The following is a 26,419-nucleotide window of genomic DNA, read 5'->3' on the forward strand; positions in this document are numbered from 1 at the left end:
TTAGTTAAAATTTGTAACCTATCATTAAAATCATCCATTGTACCTGAAGACTGGAGGGTGGCCAATGTAACCCCAATATTTAAAAAAGGCTGCTGGGGTGATCTGGGTAACTTTAGACCAGTGAGCCTGATGTCAGTGCCAGGAAAAATAGTGGAAACTATTCTAAAGATCAAAATCACAGAGCATATAGAAAGACATGGTTTAATGAAACACAGTCAACATGGATTTACCCAAGGGAAGTCTTGCCTAACAAATCTGCTTCATTTTTTTGAAGGGGTTAATAAACATGTGGATAAAGGTGAACCAGTAGATGTAGTGTATTTGGATTTTCAGAAGGCATTTGACAAAGTTCCTCATGAGAGGCTTCTAAGAAAACTAAAAAGTCATGGGATAGGTGGCGATGTCCTTTCGTGGATTGCAAACTGATTAAAAGACAGGAACCAGAGAGTAGGATTAAATGGTCAATTTTCTCAGTGGAAAAGGGTAAACAGTGGAGTGCCTCAGGGATCTGTACTTGGACCGGTGCTTTTCTATATTTTTATAAATGATCTGGAAAGGAATACGATGAGTGAGGTTATCAAATTTATTATTTATTTATTTAAAGTCTTTTCTATACCGTCGTTAAGCTAGGTGCCGTCACAACAGTTCACAATAAGGCACATAAATTAATGTTGCTAAATGTTTTAAATTATATTTTATTTATTTAAGGTTTTTATATACCGGCATTCATGATAGAATCACATCATGCTGGTTTACAATTAAGAGGGGGAGTGGGTGAAACAAGAACATGGAACGAGTGCAAAGAAACCATGAAGTTACAATAAACTTAAGTTTACATGAAGTTATAGAAAGTTTGGGGTGGTAGGACCTGATGATACATACAGAGTATGTTTACCTGATAATTGTGTCTGATGCAAGATGAGGTACCATTTTGGTTTCTGTATTTTTGAAGGACTGAAAATAAATGCTTGCACCAGAATTAAGTTGGTCCAGGCTTACTGTCTTCCTGAGCTAATCCTGAGGCCAGAGCAGGACCAAGTACATTACAGGTGGTTTCAGTCTGGGGATACCAGCCTTTTTTAATTTAACAAACACAGCTACTTAATACAGACTAGCAATATCAAAACTTGGAAAAATAGAGATTTCAAAACATTCAATACAGAAATTTAGAAGAATATTACCAAGAAAGCAATCTATAATCCTGCTAGCTTTACATTTTTCAACTTAACTGGTCACAAGAACATGTAGCAGTGCGTCTCCTTGCAATCAATTCAGACTAAGGAAGTTCTTGATGACCTCCATGCAATGCACTATGAGTCCACTCCAGCCATATGCAAGGCCGCCAGTCTCCCCCCCCCCCCCAAATATTGCTCCACCCAGACAGAAAAATCCTGAGTCTCAAAAGCCACACCCTGACTCTTCGTCCCACCTTGCCAATTGATAAAAGCCATTGTCACATTGTCCAAGAAAACTCTCACCATACCCCCCCTTCTACCAAAGGATGGTAAGGAAACTCAGAAATGCTTGACTAACAGCTCTCATTTCTAAATGACTGATAAACCAGGACACTTCTGCTGATGACCACAGTCCTTGGGCCGTCCGGCCCCAAATTGGGATAAGACAGCCACCACATGGGACTGAACCTGGAGGGCTCCTAAAGCAGCAATGGTCGAGGAAATTCCTCTGATAATGGACCCCATTGGGACAAGAGTGCCCTCTGGAGGGGATGCATGTGAGCAAATGCCCATAGGACCAAGTCCAGCGTAGAGGCCATAGACCCCAGCACCTGTAGGTAATCCCAAACCCTGGGTATCTGCATTTGCAGAAATCGAACTACCTGCGACTGCAATCTCAAGGTTCTCTCTGTGGCCATAAACACCTTGCCCAGCCTGGTGTCAAATCTCACTCCTAAGAATTCTAAATTCTGGGTTGGGACTAAGGTACTTTTTGCTAGGTTCACTACCCAGCCTAGGGACCGCAACATCTCCATTACCCTCTGAAATGACAGACGACATTCTCCCTCCAGCTTTGCTCGGGTCAGCTAGTCATCCAGATAAGGCTTAAACAGGATCCCTTCCTTTCAAAAGGAACACCGTCACGACGACCATCACCTTTGTAAATGTTCGCAGCGCCACTGCTAACCCGAAAAGAAGGTCCCAAAACTGGAATTGCTGCCCCAACACCATGAACTGCAAAAACTCACAGTAAAAACCTTTTTAAATATATCCGAAGCAGAAAGCCTGTGAGGGAGTCAGTTGGACCGTTAGATGATCGAGGGGTTAAAGGGGCACTTAGAGAAGATAAGGCCATCGCGGAAAGATTAAATGATTTCTTTGCTTCGGTGTTTACTGAAGAAGATGTTGGGGAGGAACCCGTAATGGAGAAGGTTTTCATGGATAATGATTCAGATGGACTGAATCAAATCACGGTGAACCTAGAAGATGTGGTAGGCCTGATTGACAAACTGAAGAGTAGTAAATCACCTGGACCGGATGGTATACACCCCAGAGTTCTGGAGTTAACATGTAAACGACTTTCAAAAATGGACAATTCTTACAGACCAATAGCAGTTTCCTTCCTTTGCTCACTCCAAACAGCACTTGACAACCATCTTTTGATAAACATGAAATGTACTGTATTTGACCTGACAGCTAATTTACTCAATGGATTGTTATTCCACATGTAGCAGCACGTGTTATCTTAGGAGCTTGTATCTTCTGTTTTAAAGCTGGTACACAAGCTCCTGCAGTCATTTTTAAATCCTTTGTATTATCTTCATGGGGAAGGAGCAGGTTATTCTCCAGGATTGCTTTTTCTCAGGGTAAAATGTTGTGCTTTTCCTGAAGTGCTCCGTTAGTGACTCATTGGAAGTGTTCTCACAACTGTGCTTTTCACTGTATTGGCTCACGATTATAGAATATTTTTCTGCTAGATATTAGGGAAATGTGAGATTATTTAGTGTTCCATAAGCAAGTGAAAACTTATTTAAACTTAGTATTTGACGTAGTGTACAGTAGCTTTGTCGACATTGTTCAACAGATAAGACTCTGTAAAAACTGACACAACTAACCTCTAGATAAAACTATGTGCAATGATGGTCCCTTTTTAAAAATATAATTACTGAGCTTTGGGATTTAGAGAGTGATATTTTCCTGTTTTTTTTTAATAACTATTTTTATGAATTTTGTATTATCTTATTTGTTTTATTATGGTTTGTTATTCAACCATAATACAACAAATGGCACATCTGCTCTTGTTTTGAGCAGAATTTCCCTAGAAATTCTCTGTAAGTATCGCTTCCACATATACACATCCTCATACACGCTCCCTCACTCTGGCACACACACATCCCCTCATACACGCTCCCTAACTCTGGCACACACACATCCCCTCATACAGGCTCCCTCACTCTGGCACACACACATCCCCTCATACACGCTCCCTCACTCTGGCACACACACACACACATCCCCTCATACACGCTCCCTCACTCTGGCACACACACACACATCCCCTCATACACGCCCCCTCACTCTGGCACACACACACACATCCCCTCATACACGCTCCCTCACTCTGGCACACACACACACATCCCCTCATACACGCTCCCTCACTCTGGCACACACACATTCCCTCATACATGCTCCCTCACTCTGGCACACACACACATCCCCTCATACACGCTCCCTCACTCTGGCACACACACACACACATCCCCTCATACAAGCTCCCTCACTCTGGCACACACACACATCCCCTCATACAAGCTCCCACACTCTGGCACACACACACACACATCCCCTCATACATGCTCCCTCACTCTGGCACACACACATCCCCTCATACATGCTCCCTCACTCTGGCACACACACATCCCCTCATACACGCTCCCTCACTCTGGCACACACACATCCCCTCCTATAGGCTCCCCCTCTGAAACCCACACTCAAGCATCCCCCCCCCCACCCACCCTCTCTTACCTCCCATGCTCTCTCACACCCTCCCCAACCTCCCTCTCTTACCTCCCATGCTCTCTCTCACACCCTCCCCACCCTCCTCTCTTACCTCCCATGCTCTCTCTCACACCCTCCCCACCCCCTCTTACCAACCATGCACTCTGTCACCCTCCCTCTCTCACACACATTCTCTCTCACCTGCATCCCCACCCCCATGCTCTCTCTCACACCCTCCTGCTCTCTCCCACCCTCCCCGACACACATTCTCTCTCACCTGCATCCCCCCCCCCATGCTCTCTCTCACACCCTCCTGCTCTCTCCCACCCTCCCCTCCCCGACACACATTCTCTCTCATCGGCATCCCCCCCCATGCTCTCTCTCACACCCTCCTGCTGTCTCCCACCCTCCCTGACACACATTCTCTCTCATCGGCATGCTGTGGGACCCTCGCTGTTCGCTGTGAAGATGAAGGCCTGGCTCGCCGTTCGCAGCGCACGGAGGCCTTCCATTTGCGCCTTGAGCAGAGGGAGCGAGCACTGTCTGTTGCAGGCCCTGCCCCCTGAACTCCACCTCGAGCCTTGCACTTAGAAAATTTAAAAAAAAGCTAAAGACCTGGCTTTTTAAAACAGGCAAATCCAGAATAAGTCCTAATAGTTCACCATATGTAGGCGCATGACTCTTACCAACAGATTCTAGATACCCCCGACCCTTACCTGAACTCTTCCCCCTTTCATCCCCACTGCTTACTGTACCATATGCTAAGCCATCTCCATTTCCACTCTGCTTCTACCCCTTTTCGCCTCCTCTTTCCCCCTTTGCTCCCCCTCCCCCCCTTTTTTCCTTGTATATTTATCAGCTATTCCCCCCCCCCCAAGTCTTTTACCCGGTTATGTTGTATAATGCAGTTCACCTCAATTGTTAATCTCCATCCCTTTTACTCCATGCTGCTCCCTCCTCTGTTCTATGATTTTCATTTAGTTCTATGTAAACCGGTATGATGTACCCATGAATGCCGGTATAAAAAAAAGCTGTTAAATAAAAATAAAAAAATAAAAAAGCAGCGGAGACCCCGGCATGCCGCGGAGCGCGTCCCCCGGCACACGCTCCATTCGCGGCGAAGATGAAGGCCTGGGGGCGCCGATCGCGGCACAGGGGGCCTTCCCTTTTTGCTGCGAACGGCGCGCTGGGCCATCATCCTCGCCGTGAATGGAGCGTGTGCCGTGGGACGTGCTCCGTTCGCGGCATGCCGGGGTCTCCTCTGCTATATTCTGCCTGTCCCGCGATGGCCGCTGTCCTTCGTACCTCTGGCGTGTGAGTCTCCAAGGTGGCCAGGGAGCCGCCTGCGCCATCTATCAGCGGGCTGGGGAACATGCGCGAGCGTTGACGGACACACTACCAAGCCCGATATATTATAGCGCCATCTACCGGCGGGCTGGGGAACATGCGCGAGCGTTGACGGACACACTACCAAGCCCGATATATTATAGCGCCATCTATCGGAGGGCTGGGGAACATGCGCGAGCACTGATGGACACACTACCAAGCCCGATATATTATAGCGCCATCTATCGGCGGGCTGGGGAACATGCGCGAGCACTGACGGACACACTACCAAGCCCGATATATTATAGCGCCATCTATCGGCGGGCTGGGGAACATGCGCGAGCACTGATGGACACACTACCAAGCCCGATATATTATAGCGCCATCTATCGGCGGGCTGGGGAACATGCGCGAGCACTGACGGACACACTACCAAGCCCGATATATTATAGCGCCATCTATCGGCGGGCTGGGGAACATGCGCGAGCGCTGATGGACACACTACCAAGCCTGATATATTATAGCGCCATCTATCGGCGGGCTGGGGAACATGCGCGAGCGCTGATGGACACACTACCAAGCCTGATATATTATAGCGCCATCTATCGGCGGGCTGGGGAACATGCGCGAGCACTGACGGACACACTACCAAGCCCGATATATTATAGCGCCATCTATCGGCGGGCTGGGGAACATGCGCGAGCACTGACGGACACACTACCAAGCCCGATATATTATAGCGCCATCTATCGGCGGGCTGGGGAACATGCGCGAGCGCTGATGGACACACTACCAAGCCTGATATATTATAGCGCCATCTATCGGCAGGCTGGGGAACATGGGCGAGCACTGACGGACACACTACCAAGCCCGATATATTATAGCGCCATCTATCGGCGGGCTGCTGAACATGCGCGAGCACTGACGGACACACTACCAAGCCCGATATATTATAGCGCCATCTATCAGCGGGCTGGGGAACATGCGCGAGCACTGACGGACACACTACCAAGCCCGATATATTATAGCGCCATCTATCGGCGGGCTGGGGAACATGCGCGAGCACTGACGGACACACTACCAAGCCTGATATATTATAGCGCCATCTATCGGCGGGCTGGGGAACATGCGCGAGCACTGACGGACACACTACCAAGCCTGATATATTATAGCGCCATCTATCGGCGGGCTGGGGAACATGCGCGAGCGCTGACGGACACACTACCAAGCCTGATATATTATAGCGCCATCTATCGGCGGGCTGGGGAACATGCGCGAGCACTGACGGACACACTACCAAGCCTGATATATTATAGCGCCATCTATCGGCGGGCTGGGGAACATGCGCGAGCGCTGACGGACACACTACCAAGCCTGATATATTATAGCGCCATCTATCGGCGGGCTGGGGAACATGCGCGAGCACTGACGGACACACTACCAAGCCCGATATATTATAGCGCCATCTATCAGCGGGCTGGGGAACATGCGCGAGCACTGACGGACACACTACCAAGCCTGATATATTATAGCGCCATCTATCGGCGGGCTGGGGAACATGCGCGAGCGCTGACGGACACACTACCAAGCCCGATATATTATAGCGCCATCTATCGGCGGGCTGGGGAACATGCGCGAGCGCTGATGGACACACTACCAAGCCCGATATATTATAGCGCCATCTATCGGCGGGCTGGGAAACATGCGCGAGCACTGACGGACACACTACCAAGCCCGATATATTATAGCGCCATCTATCAGCGGGCTGGGGAACATGCGCGAGCGCTGATGGACACACTACCAAGCCCGATATATTATAGCGCCATCTATCGGCGGGCTGGGAAACATGCGCGAGCACTGACGGACACACTACCAAGCCTGATATATTATAGCGCCATCTATCAGCGGGCTGGGGAACATGCGCGAGCGCTGATGGACACACTACCAAGCCCGATATATTATAGCGCCATCTATCGGCGGGCTGGGAAACATGCGCGAGCACTGACGGACACACTACCAAGCCTGATATATTATAGCGCCATCTATCAGCGGGCTGGGGAACATGCGCGAGCGCTGATGGACACACTACCAAGCCCGATATATTATAGCGCCATCTATCGGCGGGCTGGGGAACATGCGCGAGCGCTGACGGACACACTACCAAGCCCGATATATTATAGCGCCATCTATCGGCGGGCTGGGGAACATGCGCGAGCGCTGATGGACACACTACCAAGCCCGATATATTATAGCGCCATCTATCGGCGGGCTGGGGAACATGCGCGAGCGCTGATGGACACACTACCAAGCCCGATATATTATAGCGCCATCTATCGGCGGGCTGGGGAACATGCGCGAGCGCTGATGGACACACTACCAAGCCTGATATATTATAGCGCCATCTATCGGCGGGCTGGGGAACATGCGCGAGCGCTGATGGACACACTACCAAGCCTGATATATTATAGCGCCATCTATCGGCAGGCTGGGGAACATGCGCGAGCGCTGACGGACATTATTTATTTTTATTTATTCTATTTAAATTCTTTTAATATACCGATGCTCAAGACAAAGTCTTATCGTACCGGTTTACAGTATAACCAGGGGAAACCAATAACCAGAAGAGAGAAAGTTACAATGAACAGGGATTACCAAACAGGACAATAGAAAGAAGAAGAATTAGTTTAAACAGAGCTCTCCTAAGAGTAAAATGAAATAGTACACCATTGATTAGCATGTACAGTTAACTAAGTGGTTCAAGCATAACAGTTCTTTTCTATAATAGTTGGGGGAGGAATTTGTCAGGGGTAAGCTTGAGAGAACAGCCAGGTTTTCAGTTTCTTTCTAAAGGAGAGCAGACATTATTCCTGGCGAAGCTCTGCGGGAAGTGTGTTCCATAGTTGCGGTCCCGCAGTGGACAGTGCTCGTTTTTGGAAGGACTTGTGAATGGCGGATTTATGAGGGGATGCCTGGAGAGTTCCTTTGTGTGCGGATCTAATCGGCCTGTTGGAAGTATGGGGTTTGAGTGAGGTATGATGATAGATGGTTTTATGGATGATGGTCAGAGACTTGAACAGTATTCTATAGTGGATGGGAAGCCAGTGTAGGTTTTTTAGTATCGTTGTGATGTGGTCTTTACGTCGCGAATTTGTGAGGATCCTGGCTGCAGCATTTTGCAGCATCTGTAGAGGTTTGGTTGTGGAGGAGGGGAGGCCGAGCATTAGCGTGTTGCAGTAGTCAATCTTTGATAATAGTATGGCTTGGAGGACTGAACGGTAATCTTGAAAGTGTAGGCGAGGTCTTAGCTGCTTTAGAACATGCAGCTTATAGAAGCATTCCTTTGTGGTGTTGTGAATGAATTTTTTGAAGTTCATTCTGGTGTCCAGAATCGCCCAGAGGTCTCTCACTTGAGATGTTGATGGTAAGATTGGGTTGCAGACAAGGGGGTTGTTTTCATTAGGAGTGATGACTAGGAGTTCAGTTTTGGAAGTATTAAGTACCAGGTTGAGACTAGAGAGTAGGAGGTTGATGGAGCGAAGGCACCTGTTCCAGAAGTTTAGGGTGCTGGAGAGGGGTTCCGTGATGAGGATTAAGATCTGTATGTCGTCGGCGTAGATAAAGTGTGTAAGGTTATGACTTTCTAGTAGCTGGCATAGAGGTCGCAGATAGATATTAAACAGTGTAGGGGATAAAGAGGAACCCTGGGGCACTCCTTGATTGGAGTGGATGGGGTGGGATTCTTTATCATTTATTCTGACTTTGTAGTGCCGGTTGTTGAGGAAGGATTTGAGCCAGATGAGTGCAGATCCTGTGATACCGATTTCAGTTAGCCGTTTGATGAGGATTGAATGATTTACAGTATCGAACGCTGCTGCTATGTCGAGGAGAGCCAGAAGGTACAATTGGCCTTTGTCAAGACCCATCAGGATTTTGTCTGTTAACGAGAGTAAGAGTGATTCAGTGTTTAATCGTTTCCGGAAACCAAATTGAGAGGGGTAAAGTATGTTATGGGAGTCAAGGTAATCTATGAGTCGGTTGTTGACCAGTTTTTCCATTAGCTTGGCGATAAATGGTAAGTTGGCAATGGGGCGGAAGTTTACCGGGTTGGCTGGGTCCAAGTTAGGTTTTTTTAGTAGTGGTTTTAGAGAAGCTGTTTTTAATGCGTCCGGGACAGATCCTTGAGTAAGGGAGCAATTTATAATGTCGGCCAGCGGTTTGGCTATGGTGTTAGGGATAGTAAGTAAGAGTTTGGTGGGTATCTGGTCTGTTGGATGTGACGAAGGCTTCATTTTCTTGATTAGAGATTCGATCTCCAGTGATGATGAGAGTTCAAATGATTCCAGCATCGGTTTATAGGTGGATGGGGAAGGGTTTAGAGCAGGCGGAGGCTGGATGTTTGATGTGGTTATGGTAGTGGTCATATTTGTGAGTAAGTTTTTGATCTTGTTATCGAAGAATAAGGCCAGTTCTGTAGATTTGTTTTGGGCTTCTTCTTCTGGGATAGTTGGAGAAACCGGGGTAGTGAGGGTTGCGACATATGAGAATAGTGTCTTAGGGTCGTACATAAAGCTATGGATTTTTTTGGCGTAAAAGTCTCTTAGAGTGAAGAATGGTGATCCTGTACAGGTTCATAGCAGTTTTATAGACGGCCTGGGAAGTAGGGGAGGGGTCCTTACGCCAGCGTTGTTCTTTATGTTGTAAGTCTTGTTTGAGCTTTTTCAATTCTAAAGAGAACCAGGGTTTTTTGTTGTGCCTGGTTGGGTTGCTCTCTTTAGATGCTATGGGACAAATTTTGTCTGCCACGGAGCGAGTGATGTTTAGCCAAGAGGTAATGGCAAAGTCAGCGTTGGAAAGATCCAGCTCAGTTAGGTCCTTGGAGAGGCTGGAGCTGAGGACGTCCAAGGAGCAAGGTTTTCTGTACTTGATAGTAGATTTAGGGATGACGGGTGTCGTTTTTTTCTTAATTGCTAATTCCGTATAAATCAGCGAGTGGTCTGACCAGGGGATGGGCGAACAGGTAGGGGGAGTGGAGGGCGAAATGACTTCATTTATGAATATGAGGTCCAGAGTGTGGCCAGCTTTATGAGTGGGTTTATGATTTGTTTGAATCCCATGGCCTGGAAAGATGATAGAAGGGCTTCGCAATTGGAGGTGGGCGAAGGGGAGTCCACATGTATATTGAAGTCTCCTAAAATGATGGCTGGGGCGTCCGTATTGATGTGTTTAGCTATGGTTTTGATGAGAGGCGAAGGGTCCGATTCTAGGATCCCTGGGGGGGCGTATATTAGACAAATTTGTAATTGATTAGATTTGAATAATCCAATTTCTAGTTTAGTCGTCGATTTAAAGGCTTGTTGGGAAAGTCTCAGCTCTTTTTTTGCGGCTAGTAGAATTCCTCCTCTTTTTTTGAGTCTAGGTAAAGAGAAGAAGTCAGAGTTGTATTGGTAATTGGTTGATTAAGGCAGTATCTGTGTTTTGCAGCCAAGTTTCGGTTAACGCACAGATATCAGGTTGGGTGTCTAAGAGGTAGTCGTTGAGCAAGTGAGATTTTTTCGAGAGGGACTGGGTGTTGAGAAGAGTAAGGGTGATTAATGAGAGGCCTAGGAATTGGGTTAGAGGAGAGATCATGATAGGAATCAGTGATCTCTTTGAGCGTTGAATATTGTGCGTGAGTGGTTTGTATCTGTTAAGGAATGGGAGTGAAATAATGGGGATAGGGTACGTTTGTGTCATGGTGATTTTTTGAGTGAATATGGAAGATTTCTGGAGGAGATGGGAGCTAGATGTTGGTTGTTGGTTGAGCTTCGTATTTGCTGGTTATGGGATGAGATGAGTGCTGAATGATTGCAGGTGGAGGTGAATGTTGGTTGTATGCTGGCGGAGCTGGAAGCAGACCGATTGCTGGCTGAGGGGGATGCTGGATGATTGCTGGAAGAGATGGGTGCTGGGCGGTTGTTGGTAGGGAAGAGATTTAGGACGATTGCTGTAAACAATGAGATCTGGATGATTGCTGGAAGGGATGAGAGCTGGGTGATTGTAGGGAGAGGTGCGTGCCAGTTGGTTGCTGGGAGAGAAGAGCACTAGATGATAGCTGTCCGGGGTGAGTGCTGTTTGGATGCTGTAAGAGAGGGTTGCTAGTGGTGGCTAGAGGAGAGAGTTGTAATGCTGGATACCTGAGCGGATCCTGTAATCTGGTGCAGGGATATTCTAACCAAGTATTCTTGTAGTATTCTTGGACATACTACCAAACCCGATATATTATAGCGCCATCTATCAGCGGGCTGGGGAACATGCGCGAGTGCTGACGGACACATTACCAAGCCCGATATATTATAGCGCCATCTATCTGTGGGCTGCGGAACATGCACGAGCGCTGATGGACACATTACCAAGCCCGATATATCATAGCGCCATCTATCGGCGGGCTGGGGAACATGTGCGAGCACTGACAGACACACTATCAAGCCCGATATATTATAGCACCATCTATCGGCGGGCTGGGGAACATGTGCGAGCACTGACAGACACACTATCAAGCCCGATATATTATAGCGCCATCTATCGGCGGGCTGGGGAACATGCGCGAGCAGTGACGGACACACTACCAAGCCCGATATATTATAGCGCCATCTATCGGCGGGCTGGGGAACATGCGCGAGCACTGACAGACACACTATCAAGTCCGATATATTATAGTACCATCTATCGGCAGGCTGCGGAACATGCGCGAGCACTGACGGACACACTACCAAGCTCGATATATTATAGCGCCATCTATCGGCGGGCTGGGGAACATGCGCGAGCACTGACACACCACCAAGCCTGATATATTATAGCGCCATCTATCGGCGGGCTGGGGAACATGAGCGAGCACTGACAGACACACTACCAAGCCCGATATATTATAGCGCCATCTATCGGCGGGCTGGGGAACATGCGCGAGCACTGACGGACACACTACCAAGCCCGATATATTATGGATTGTTTTGTGTTAACTGATTTTTTTGTAGCCAGCTGAGGGTGTTTTTAAAAATTAAGCAAGCTCTAACTTGAACAAGAACACAATTTCAAACATTATTCAGATTTTACTAGAAACAGTATAAACATTTGGATTGAAGTCTGTGAACCATGCAATTTATTTTTACATATTAGCATAAATTAAAATTTTAATGAAGTTGCTATATACAGACTATGGAGTGAATTTTCAAAGGAATTACGTGCATGAAAGTAGCAATTTTCAGAAGTCCATTTACTCACATAAATCCTTTTGAAAATGTTACCATCTATAGTTTTACTCCTTTCTACAAATCTGTCAAATTTACCTTTTTTCCAGAAGCCTTTTCCATAGCTTTAACCATCTGAAGGACTGAATAACCAGTGCCTGTGCCAAGATTATAGATCTGCAATACAGAGGTTTGCATGTGTGACTGGATTCCCCACACAACATCTCTCCTCCAAGCTTTCAGTTCATGTTCTCAGTCACCAACACAACTGATTCCTGCTTATGGACGCACAGCAACAGCTTTCAAAGTGTAGATATAAAAGCCATTCATCGTCTCGACATGCAGAACATGTTGAACACAAAGGTAGCATTCAAATGAAGACCACCTACCTTGCATCCACACTTTTCCCAGAGTTTCTTCAGAGCAGCAATGTGGCCTTTTGCCAAATCTACTATATGAATGTAGTCCCTGACGCCTATTGAGTGGTAAGAAAACAAATGCGAGTTAGGAAACCAGGAGCCAGATATAATAAAGCATCCACGCAGTGCAACCTGCCAGTGACTTAGGTCCACTGCTAGTGTTTTATGCAGAAGTAGGAGGGACTCAGACAAAAAGCCACAGAAATATTTCAGATTGAAATCACTGTGTAAGAGAAGCTAGCTGGCTTTTCCTCTGTCAGATGCTTGAACTGAAAGCATTACACACAGCGAGAGGGAAGAGATAGTACACATCCTGGGGGCATGCTTCACAATGTGCCTTTTATGTGAGACCATTCCTGGGGTGAAGTCAGGCCTAATTTTGCATTTTCAAAACTACACACATTTTGGCTACAAAATAAAAAAACAATTAAAAACCCAACACCTAGATCCATTACTCCTGGGGGAGAACTGCACAACACAGAATTCCCCTCCTAATCAACATTTCCATTTTTTGCACAGAATCTGGAGAGGTGGGCAGTGGGCTGTGAGCAGAGCCCATCCTGCTCATGGAGAAATGACAGGCCAGATGGGTCACAAACAGAGCTCATCCCGCTTGCAACAAACATGGAAAAGGCCTGGCATGCTGTGAGTGGAGCTCGACAGGCACAGTGAAAGTGAGAGCGGGAGCCTGTAGGAGGGAGTGTGTATGAGTGAGATTGGGAGCTGGTGTATGGGAGAAAGGGAGAGGGCATTTGTGAGCCTGTGTGAAAGGGTGTGTGTGAGAGACAGGGAGCCTGTGCAAGGCAGTGTGTGTATGAGAGAGGGAGCCTGTGTGCAGGGGTGTATGAAAAAGAGGAGTAATATTAGAGAGGGGCAAACTCTGGGAATGGAAGGTTGGAAAGTGAGCCTAGAGGGGGAAGATGGAGGAGTTGGGACCTGAGGGGGCAAAGTGAAAGAAGTCTACCCAGGGGAGTAGAAAGAGAGGGTGGAAGGGACACAGTGTACTTCTGAGGAAATTCTGCTCAAAATATTTAGAACTCTGCATCTGAGTAATAACTTTTCTGTATTGTATTTTAAATTAATTACTCAGACTGATGTAAATTGTCTTATTTTGACCAATATAAAGATGGCAGAATTTTATATTTTTGTGTGTAAAAGTCCCCCAGCCAAAAGTAGTAACGTATTCACTAAACTAAGGGGCCAGATAAGCCACTTACAAGTCTTCAATGAATAGCAGGAACAACTCTGCAATGTTCACTCCAATAAAGCTACCCAAAATGTAAACATCGGCAGCCTAGGACAGGTCAGGGATTGACCTGTTCTCAGAGGAAATCAGGTAAGTAGTAATTTCTCCTTCCTTTGCATCCTGGTAGGTCAATCCCCACCAGTGGGATGTACCAAAGCTAATTCTGAAGAGGGCCAGCAGTCCAGTCAATACCACCCATGAAAACACAGCGTGCTCCTTAGCTTGAACATCCAAGCGGTAAATCTTGGAAAAAGGGTGCAAAGATGACCACGTCACTGCTCAGCAAATCTCAGTAGGCGGCAACAAATGAAGTTCTGCCCACGATACCGCCTGAGCCCTCATGGAATGCGGACTAATCGTTTCGGCAAAGGAACCTCAGCGGCCATACTGACTTCCTTAACCCAATGGGCTATCGTTGCCTGCATCACCAGTGCTCCCTGTTTAGGGCCACCATGGAGCACAAACAGGCAATTAGACTTCCAGACAGATTTAGTCACCTCCAAGTACTGCAGCAATGTCACGTGACATCCAAGGAACACAAAAAGACTGTATTCAGCTTTATCTCTGTCCCTGTCCAAGGTGAGCAGGGAAATAAACTGATTCACAAGAAACCCCCAAACCACTTTTGGCAAAAACAAGAGGGCACAGTCAGAGGTTGAACTGCACCTGGAGCCATAAGGAGAAAAGGCTCACCCGACATGCCGATTAGATTGCCACCAGAAAAATTGTCTTCAAGGTAAGCAGCTGCAAGGAAAGAGCACGCAGCGGCTGAAAGGTCGGACCTGCCAAGAATTCAGGTCCCACAGAGGTACCGGAAGCCACAAAGGGGGACAAAGATGCTTAACTCCCTTCAAGAAACGGGACATGTCTGGATAGGAAGACAAAGGCCCTCCATTGACTCACCCCCTATAACAAGCAAGGGCTGCAACTTGAACCTTCATGGTGTTAAGGGCCAAGCCTTGAAAACAAGGCATCCTGTAAAAATTCCAAAACTTAAGGAATATCCACCTTGAGAGCTTCATTCAGAAAACTAAACCTCAAAAACTCTCCAAACCCTAAAATAGGCTAGAGAAGTAGAAAATTTCCTGGCCCGTAGTAAGGTGGAAATTGCAGCAGGCAAATAACCCCGTTTCAACAACCAAGCCCTTTCATTGGCCAAACCGTAAAACAAAACAGACCCAGATCTTTGTGTAAAATGAGTCCCTGCCGCAAAAGATCCTTTTGAGATGGGAGCCTGAGGGGATTGTCCACCAGCAATCTCCGCAAATAGTCATACCACAACCTCCAGGCCCAATCTAGAGACACCAAAAGGACAGTGTTGGTTTGACTTGCAATCTTCTGGATGATCCTGCCTATCAGATACGTAGGCAGGAATGTATACAGCAGGGAGACGCACCACCACTCCTGAATGAGAGCATCAATGCACAGTGCTTTCGAATCCCGTCTGCGACTGGGGAGGGGGAAAAAAAATTGCACAACTTTTGCGATGTCAAAGGTTGCCAACAAGTCTAGGTCTGAGTGGCCTCAGCACTCCACAAGGAGCCAAAAGGCTTTGTCCACTAGCTTCCATTCTCCTGGGTCCAAGTGTTTCCTGCTGAGGAAGTTGGCTCCAATATTGTCCTTTCTGGCAATATGAGAGGTGGATATGCCTAGAAGATGTTGCACCGCCCACACCATGAGCAAAATTGACACCTCTGACCTCTGCTGATTCTTGATTATACCCTGATGATTGATGTAAGCCACTATCGTCACAATGTCTGACATTATTCGGACCGCCTGAGCCTCTAGATCAGACCTGGGCAAGGGGCGGCCCGCGGGCTGAATCCGGCTGCCTTCCCTTGCAGAGGGAAGGCAGCAGTTCATTCTCCGCTCCCTCGCTCCCCGATTGGCCGGCCAATCAGGGAGCGAGGGAGCGGAGAATGAACTGTTTTTTTTACAGCGTCTGGTGGGGGGGGAGGGAGTGACTCGAGCGAAGGCATGCTGTCCGATTGGCCGGTGCTGGGCAAGCCTTGCCCAGCACCGGCCAATCGGGCAGCGTGCCTTCGCTCGAGTTTCTTTCCTACATATGTCACAGTTCCGCCTTTCGTGGTCTTTTATCTCAGGGGTCCCCAACCACCGGTCCGCGGACTGGGACGTGGGAGTTTTTTGCCGGTCCGCGGCGCGCGCTCCCGGTCTCTCCCGCTGCCGTTGCCGCTGGGCTGTCAGCACGTTCAAGCCCAGTGGGAATGGCAGCGGTGTTAGAAGAAGCTGTGGTACCCGCGGCTGGCCTTTTCTTCTTCCCGCGCCTGCACCCCCCCTCCTGTGACCCGGAACAGGAAGTGATACACCGAGCGGTGCGCGGGAAGGAGAAAGAGCCGTGCCGCGTCGGCTGCAGCGTCGGTCCCCGAGCAATTGAAGCAGCCAGTAATCGAGAGAGGAGACAGCAGCATGAGCCTCCCACGGCCGATGGGATTCTTCTTTCTTGGCCTGCGGGGGCTGCTGCAGCTCCCATTTGTGCTCCGGGGGGGGAGAGGAAGTAAGTGCGAGAAAGAGAGAGAAGCAGCCAGCCAGCCTGTGTGTGATTGACTGGTCAGAGAGCTGATGTGTGTGTATATGTGAGAGACAATGAAAGTGATTGCTCAGGGAGATGACTGATGTGTATGTGAGAGTGTGAGACATTAGTCAGGGAGGTGACTGATGTGTGTGTGTGTGAGAGAAAAAGCATGGAAGTGAGAAGTCTGGGTATGTGGGAAAGCATGAGCGTAAGAAGCCTGGTGTTGTGGGAGTGAGAAACCTGGGTGAGTGTGCATGCATGAGAGAGAGAGACTGCTTGGTAAGGTGACGGTGTGTGTGAGAGAAAAAGACTGGTGTGTGTGAATGAGAGAGAATGTGATTCAGGGAATGAGAAGCCTGTGCACGTGGAGAGTGAGCATGGAAATGAGAGAGACTGGTGTGTGTGTAACAGAGAGAAAGTGATTATGGGAATGAGAAGCCTGTGCATGTGAAGAGTGAGCATGGGAGTGAGAAACCTGGGTGTGTGTGAGCCATCATGGGAGGGAGAAGCCTGTATATCTGAAAGAGAACATGGGAGTGAGAGACTGGTGAGTATGTGTGTGTGTGTGTGTGTGTGAGAGAGAGAGAAAGAAAGTGATTATGGGAATGAGAAGCCTGTGCATGTGGAGAGAAGAAGAATGGGAGTGACAGACTGGTGAGTGAGTGTGTGGGTGGGTGTGTGTGTGTGAGAGAGAGAGAGACAGAGAAAGTGATTATGAGAGTGAGAAGCCCATATATGTAAATAGAACACGGGAGTGGGAAGCCTGTGTGTGTGTGTGTGTGTGTGTGTGTATGGCATGAGAGAAACTGTTCAGGAAGGTGACTGGTGTGTGTGTGCCAAAGACTGTTTGGGAGATGATTGGTGTGTGAGAGACAGAAACTGGTCATGGGGGCATGACTGGTATGGTGTGTGTGTGAGAGACATGGGCACTAAGGAAGAGGACCATAAGTATAGAGCTTAGCTTCTACTGCTGCTTCTGGTGTGTGCCACAGCCTGCAGGGAAGGGGAGTAGGAGAGCTGCTGGAGAGGGTAAGTAAAGATGGCTTTAAGTTTATTTTTCTTGACTGCCATTTTAATTGTGTGATGTCTGCTTTTTTGAAATATTTTATTGGTGTTTGGAGAATGTTTAATAGTTTTATGAGTTTTTAATTGTTGGATGTTATTCTGTTCATAGCTGTTTTGAAACATGTATTCTGCTTATTAGTATAGTTTACAATTATTTCTGTGTGGGGATCTATAGTGCTTGCTAGTTCTGTTTTCCTAATAAAAGGTGTATTGGTTTTTAGGACCTGATTTAATATTTGTAGTGTTGCCTTTTCATAGATAGGGTTGCTCCTGTTTGAGTGTATTCCATAATACAGGTGTAACTGTGTGCGGATTAGTTTATGTGCATTACTACAGATCCTGGGAGTATGTTAGGTCGGTTCTGTGTCTGTTACCGAGATGAGATATTTTGCTAGCATGTAAGCGTTTGTATCGGTCTTATTTGTTGTGTTTTCTCAGAGGACATGCATTGGTGGTAAACTGCTGTCTTTCATAAGTAGGGCTATTGAGAACTGAGTTAATTATATTAGTCCGGCCCTCTAAAACCATCCCAATTTCTCATGCGGCCCACGGGAAAATTAATTGCCCACCCCTGCTCTAGATGCTCTGAACTGCAAGCACGCTAACCAAACCACTTGTGCTTCCAATCAGTTGATACTCCACTGTTTCTCGTCAACATTATAGCGCCCGTGCACCATCAACTCCTGATAGTGAGCCCCCCAACCCAGAAAGCTTGCATCTGTCGCAACACCAACCAATCTGGCATCTCCAGGGCAACTCCCTTTCTGAAACAATCTGCCTGCAACAACCACTGCAACTGAAATCTCACCTCCAATGGTAGGAGCAGCCTCACTGCATAGTCCTGCAACTGTGGGTTCCATTAGAAAAGCAACGCATGTTGAAGAGGCCTATGTGCCCTTACCCAGGGAACTACTTCAGTGAGCAGCCATTAATCCCAGGACCTGTAGATAAGACCACACTGTCAGGCGAATAGTGTTCTCCAGGTATCCATTTATGTCAAGATGGAAGAAAACCAACTATCAGCATTCCCCGGTAGTAGACAGCGCTTTCTGAAGATTAGAAGGCTATCTGTTTGAGGCTCCTTGCTGACAAGAATAGTTAAATTTCTTATGTCATGTCCAGCTGCTACCCGACCATGGCACATTAAATGAAAGGCCCCAGCATCCATGAGTGCAAGGTCTATTAGGGCACTTGTATGGTCTCCTCAATATGAACGGGCTGTGCCTCTCACCCTGGTTTACACGATGCTGAGCTTACTGGACTGGATCTAATAACAAACAAGTAAGGCGTGCAAATATCTTGTGATTCGACATAGTTGAGAGTGCCCTTCATAAAAACTGATTTCTTCACTGCTCTGCGAGTGAATTTTGTGTACATTCTGCGAGTGCTCGCCAGTGCTTCAAATTCCTACAACAGTAACAAGGTAAACGAGCATGAACTAGAAACCAGTCTTAACTAATGTACATACACCATGGCCAAAAATCCCCAAACAGTAAGCTCCCAGCTTCCATGTTTCCAGTTATATCACCGTATCTCACGGATGGCAAGAAAGCATCTTTCTTCTGCCTGCCTTGAAGCCGCGTGTCTCAAATGGCCACCTGCCACATTCTCCTTCACTTGAGGGTCGTTGCGAGGAATTTCTGAGCTTCCTCTGGGGTATCGAAAAAGATAGTTTGATTCTCATGCCAAATTTTTAAGCGAGCTGGGAATTGTAAAGAAAATTTCACCTGTTTGTCAAACAGCGTGGAACAGATGGGTGAGAAGCCTCTCCGCAGACCCAAAACTTTGGCCGAGTAGTCCTGGAATATCCAAACGCGTTTAGTATCATAGGCCAGGTCAGGGGTTTTCCTGAACACTTGCAGAATAGCTTGTGTGCAAAATTTAAAACTTTCGCGATAACAAGCCGCAGTCTTGGGTCTCCATCTTTTCTTTGTCCTAGCCTGTGTGCCCTTTCTATACGAAAAGATGGTGCAATCTCTGGTATATGTAACGCCTCTGGGAGAAGATTCTAAAAAAGACCCCAGATTGCGTTCATTTAGCGATTCCGGCAGGCCCAGCAGACGGATATTCGACCTGCAGGCCCGATTTTTCATTTCATCCAGCTTGGAGGAATGCGCTTCGATCTGTTTCTCCAAAGCATGAATCTTGGCAGTGAGAGCGAGGTTATCGTCCTCTAAAAGACCGACCCTCCCCTCTACTATTTCAAACTGCGGGTTGATTTCATCAAACACAGTACGGACCTCAGAAATCTATGTAGAAATAGTAGCTAGTTTCAGATCTAAGGATTCCATTAGAACAGCCTTAATGTGTTCAGGCGCGGCCGGAGAGAGATAGATAGCGCAATTAGGTATCTGAGTCGTCACCATTTTGGGATCGGCCATTTCGGTTTTTCTTTTTTTCCCGGACTTAATATTTATTTATTTAAAGTTTTTTCTAGACCGACATTCATTGGAGACATCATATCGGTTTACAGATAAACATAGTAAGAAGCTTTACAGTGTAACAATGTTGAAAACAAAGACAACTAGCAGCGAGGGGGATGATAACATATTGGGGGATACAGGTTAATAATTTTTAAGATTTACTAAGTAAAATAGTCAAAAACATAGGTGAAATTAAGCAGTTTGACAGGTATATGGTCAAAGATATATTTATAAATTATGTAATCATCTGGACATGGGAAATTGTTGTGAGATATGGGGGGGTTAAAGAATGTTGCAGGGGGGGGGGAGGAGGAGAGGGTGGATGGAACAGAGTAGCTGAGAGATATGAAGGTGGTAAAGGGGTGTGTGATCATATGGGTCATGAGTATGTGTTGCGTCCGGTCTCAGACAGCTTCGACCACTGTGCCTCACCTTTCTCTCTGCTCTCCCCGCTAGCCTTGGGAAGATGGCTACCACCGCGTCTTCATACCGCTCTCTCCAGTGTCCCCGGAATGGCTATGGCAAGGCTATCCGCCATGTTTCTCCTGAGGGCCTCCTAGGGTGCGCGCACACATGCCACCTACGTCTTTATCCACGTCATGGCGGGAACCTCGGGGGCGTCCCCCTTGAGTGACGTCACGCCATCCGGGTATTTAGCCTGCCCTTCGTTTGCGAACAAACGGGCCGATTCAGTAAAGTCCGCGGGAGAGCGGGCGGCGCGCGATACAGTATTTAAATGAGGTCCGGCAGAAGAAACGGGCAAAAGGAGGCGCTAGGGACTCTAGCGCGTCCCTAGCGCCTCCTTTTTGACAGGAGCGGTGGTTGTCAGAGGGTTTGACAGCCGACGCTCAATTTTGCCGACGTCGATTCTCGAGCCCGCTGACAGCCACGGGCTTGGAAACCGGCAAAATTGAGCGTCCGGTTTTCGACCCGACAGCCGACTTCAAATTTTTTTTATTTTTTTTTTACTTTTTTTACTCTTCGGGACCTCCGACTTAATATCGCCATGATATTAAGTCAGAGGGTGCACAAAAAAGCAGTTTTTTACTGCTTTTCTGTGCACTTTCCCGGTGCCGGAAGAAATTAGCGTCTACCTTTGGGTAGGCGCTAATTTCTGAAAGTAAAATGTGCGGCTTGGCTGCACATTTTACTTTCTGAATCGCGCGCGAATACCTAATAGGGCCCTCAACATGCATTTGCATGTTGAGGGCGCTATTAGATTCAGTGGGTTGGACGCGCATTTTCCGCCCCTTACTGAATAAGGGGTAAGGGAAAACGTGCGTCCAATGGCAGGTTAACAGTGCGCTCCGGAGCGCACTGTACTGTATCGGCCCGAAATCGAGTTAGCAAGAATTGGATTCGCCTCCGGTCTAAGGTACTCTGCCACTTCCATGCTGCTGCTGGAAACTCTCTCTGCCCTTCGGGGTATTTCATCTAACCTGGGTACCCACTCCTCGGGGGCCCTATGCTTTCTTTCAGGTGCCTGTCTGGGATACCAGGTACTTCCCTGCCTTGGTGCCTGCAATCCAACTACTTCTGCCTGCTGGGATCTCCATCATTACAGCTACCAACGTAGTGAGTAATCTAACCTTTGGCAGTCTATCTCACCTACAGCTCAGCACTGGGAACCTACATCCGGGACTCCCTATACTACCGAGAGCTGCTACATCTATTATTGTGAGACGGGTCTCCTCTGCTGAGGGCCCCTGGACTGCTTCTACTGGATCACCTCACTACTGCCACCTCTGGTGGTATCATCCAGCTGTATAATAAAAGAAATCTGCTGTGTTTACGTGTCTCGAGTCTAGCCTAGTACTGCAGTTCCTCACGGGGTTCCTCCACGTGGGAGTGGCCATCACCGCAGTACACAAGAATCCACTCCAACACCTCAAAACCATAACAGATTGCTAACTCCATGGATTAGGCTCAGCTCACCGCATTGCAGGCCATTCCAGGCCTGGCCCAGCGAATCTCTGAACAATAGAACTCGCTGGATAACTTGACTACTGCCTTTAACCAGTTGCACGCACAGATTAATACACCGACCACCACAGGTAAAGAAGTTACATCTCCAGAAGTGACGGTCAAGACTACTGTACCTCTATCTGCTCCAACACGCTTCTCAGGGGAAGTTTGGAGATGTAGAGGATTTATCAATCAATGTTGCATGCACTTTTCCCTGCAACCTAATCATTTTCCTACAGCTTATGCCAAAACCACCTATAACCTGTCTTATCTGGACAGAAGAGCGTTGGCTTGGGCCTCTCCGCTGTGGGAGCACAATGATGCTATCCTGAATGATCTTGCCGGGTTCCTTGAACTGTTCAGATCAGTATTCGATGACCCTGCCCGGTATATGACAGCAGGATCTACATTGGTTCATCTGAAACAAGGTAATAAACCTTTGCCAGAGTTCGCCATAGAATTCAAGAAGTTGGCTTCAGAATTACATTGGGACCCTAGATGCCTGAAGACCCTCTTCTTTGAAGGTCTGAATTCCCGGTTGAAAGATGAGCCTGGCGGCTCGAGAGATGCCTGAGACCTTAAGCAGAACTAATGAAGTTGGCAACGAGGACCGATCACCGACTTCGTGACAAGGTTCAAGAGGCCAAGAGTCCCAGAAGACCACTTCAGGGAGAGACTCGAATCAAGTCTGTACCCAGGCCTATACCCTCAGGTCCTGTTGCTGTCGAAGAAGAACCAATACAATTAGGCCGCAGCCATTTGACTTCTAAAGAGAGAAGAACGCGAAAGAGGTTGGGACTATGCAAGTATTGTGGACAAGCTGGCCATGCTGTACAAACATGCCCTATATGTCGGGGAAACTGGCAGACATAAGTCCTGTGGGAGGACTCTTCTTAGGTCTAACTGCACCCTCTCCTCCACTCTCTCTTCCTGTATCCTTAATCTGCGGACCTCTAGAATACCAGACCCTTGCCCTAGTGGATTCTGGGGCAGGGGGAAATTTTATTTTAAAATGTCTAGTGGAACATCTGCGGATCCCCACCACTACCATGACGTCTCCACTCCTTCTGTCTTCTATTCATGGAGAGCCCTTACCGGGTGAAGTGACCCTACTCACAGAACCAGTGAGCTTACGTACCGGTGCTCTTCATACAGAGACTATTTCCTTCTTCATGCTAGAGAAGGATATGCACCCCTTAGTACTTGGGCTACCGTGGCTGCAGAAACATATGCCACAATTCAACTGGGCCACTTTGGAGCTTTCACGTTGGGGTCCAGACTGCCATGGCAAATGCCTAATGGAAGTTTCTCCAATACCCTACATGCCAACTACCCAGTTGTTGCCTGGGTTGCCGCCTCAATATGCATCTTTTCAAGATGTATTTTCCAAAGAAGCTGCTGATGTATTGCCTCCACACAGATTCTATGACTGCGATATCAATTTGAAGCCTAACACAGAACCACCCAAAGGAAGGGTTTATACCCTCTCTCCGTAGTAAAAAATAAAGCGATGTCAGAGTGCATCCAGGAGAATCTTCAGAAAGGCTTCATAAGACCTTCCAAGTCTCCTGCCGGCACAGGCTTCTTCTTCGTGGGGAAGAAGGACGGAACATTACGTCCATGCATTGACTACAGAGGTCTAAATGAGATCATTGTAAAGGATCGCTATTCCTTACCACTCATCTCGGAAAGAAATACGAGTGAGGTAATCAAATTTGCAGATGATACAAAATTGTTCAGAGTAGTCAAATCACAAGCAGATTGTGATAAATTGCAGGAAGACCTTGTGAGACTGGAAAATTGGGCATCCAAATGGCAGATAAAATTTAATGTGGATAAGTGCAAGGTGATACATATAGGGAAAAATAACCCATGCTTGTTACAGAATGTTAGGTTCCATATTAGGTGCTACCACCCAAGAAAGAGATCTAAGCGTCATAGTGGATAACACATTGAAATAGTCGGTTCAGTGTGCTGCAGCAGTCAAAAAAGCAAACAGAATGTTGGGAATTTATTTATTTTATTTGTTATTTTTATTATACCGAGTTTCATGATAGGAATCACATCAACCCGGTTTACAATTAACAATGTGAGTAAAGGCAGAGAATAACAAAGTAAAGAACATTTCCCAATACAAGAACAAATATAGTATGAAACTTAAATATTATAACAATATTTTGGATGTGAGAAAGTTACAAAAAACATGGAAAAATAACTTGGATATGAAAGGGGAAGAATTGTAGAACGACTATAAGCATTTTAACCAGCTGTATCAATTAATAAATATGTATAATATTATAAAATGTAGATGTGTAGCAAAATGATTAGATAAGATATTGTTGTGAAGTATAATAAAATGTTGCTGTGACTGCGTGTGAAGTTAGTGGGATTTTTTTTTTTTTTTTTTTTTACAGTTCCTAACTTTTGTGTTTATGCTGATGATGAGTGGGGAATTTAATCCAGATCTGGGAAAAAGCCAAGTTTTTAGTCTTTTCCTAAAAGTTGGAGCGCATGGTTCTTGTCTTAAGTCCGGTGTCTTAAGTCCGGTGGGATGGAGTTCCAAAGGATTGGACCTGCTGATGAGAGAGCTCTTGAGCTGTAGGAATTATGATGGTAGGTTTTGGCATGTGGAACCTGTAGTGATTCTTTGTAGTGTTCCCTGATGGGTCTGTCTGATGTGTGTTTTTTAAAAGGGATTTGTAGGTCAAGTTGAGTGTGTTGATGGATGTTCTTGTAGATAATCATGATGGTTTTATACATAATTCTGAAGTGGATCGGTAACCAATGAAGGTCTTTGAGGATGGGGGAGATGTGGTCGATTTTCCTGGAGTTTTGTGAGGATTCTGGCTGCTGTGTTCTGTACCATTTGTAGAGGCTTGGTGTAGGAAGCTGGGAGGCCTAGTAGAAGAGAATTGCAATAATCTAGTTTGGAGAAGATTATTGCTTGCAGGATTGATCTAAAGTCATGCGCATGGAAAAGTGGCTTTATTCTTTTCAGGATATGTAATTTGTGGAAGCAGTCTTTGGTAGTTCTGTTAATGAATGGTTTGAGGCTAAGACGATTATCTAAGAAGGCTCCTAGATCTCTTACATGGGTGGTTTTGTAGGAGTGTTGGAGGCTTTGAAAGTGTATTGTTGTTTTCAGGTGCTATAAGGAGATATTCCGTTTTCGACGCATTGAGGACTAGGTTTAGGCTGTTGAGGAGGTGTTTGATTTCTAGTAAGCAATTGTCCCAGTATTCCATTGTTATCGAGATTGATTCTTTTAAAGGGATCACAATCTGTACGTCGTCAGCGAAGAGGAAGTGTTTCAGGTTTAATTTTGTGAGTAATTGACAAAGTGGTAGAAGGTATATATTAAATAGAGTGGGTGACAGGGAAGAACCTTGTGGCACCCCTCTGGTGGAGGGGTGATATTGGGATTCTGTATTATGTATTTTGACCCTGTAACCTCTGTTTTCCAGGAAGGTTTTGAACCATGTTAGTGAAGTAGCTGTCACTCCAATATTTGCCAGTTGTTTTAGCAGGAGGTAATGGTTGACGGTATCAAGGCCGCCGAGAAGTCAAGGAGGATTAGTAAAAATGCTTTGCCTTTATCGATTCCGGAGAGGAGGAAGTCTGAGAGTGAAAGAAGTAGTGTTTCTGTGCTTGCAGCTTTTCGAAAGCCATATTGGTTTGGAGACAGAATTACGTGGTCTTCCAAGTAGTTGGAAAGTTGAGTGTTCACCAATTTCTCCATTATTTTGGCTATGAATGGAAGGTTGGAAATAGGGCGGAAGTTGTTGGGATCATTTGGATTTAGATTCGATTTTTTTAGGAGGGGTTTGATTGAAGCTGTTTTTAGCTCATCTGGGTAGATACCCTGGGATAGTGAACAGTTTATAATTTCAGCAAGTGATTTTGATATAATATCAGGAATGAGAAGTAGCATTTTGGAGGGAATTTGATCAAACGGGTGTGATGAAGGTTTCATTTTCTTCAGCACCGATTGTATCTCTGTGACAGTGATGGGTTCGAATGCGTTAAGTTGGATATCTTTGTTAGGGAGAATATATGTGTTATCTTGAGAGCTAGTGGTTGATGGCAATTGATTAAGGAGTTCAGAGATTTTTTTGCTGAAATGAAGAGCCAGTTCGTCTGCTTTGGTCTGAGAAAGTTCGGGTGGTATATCAGGAGTGATGGGTTTAGTGAGATTGGAAACGAAGGCGAATAGAGCTTTCGAATCATTGATGATGTGATGAACCTGACGGGCATAGTAGTCTC

General features: G+C 46.7%; 1 protein-coding gene across 1 annotated transcript in view; it reads right to left on the reverse strand.

Moving 5' to 3' along the window:
* Positions 1–26,419, reverse strand: part of GALE (UDP-galactose-4-epimerase) — a 138,762-nt gene that overhangs the window by 19,770 nt on the left and 92,573 nt on the right. Inside the window, 2 exon segments of the mRNA XM_029571882.1 lie at positions 12,605–12,682; positions 12,895–12,980. Of these exon segments, the coding sequence (XP_029427742.1) occupies positions 12,605–12,682; positions 12,895–12,980 (164 nt within the window).

Source organism: Rhinatrema bivittatum, chromosome 11 (genome assembly GCF_901001135.1).
Source record: "Rhinatrema bivittatum chromosome 11, aRhiBiv1.1, whole genome shotgun sequence".
In the NCBI taxonomy this organism is placed as follows: Eukaryota; Metazoa; Chordata; class Amphibia; order Gymnophiona; family Rhinatrematidae; genus Rhinatrema; species Rhinatrema bivittatum.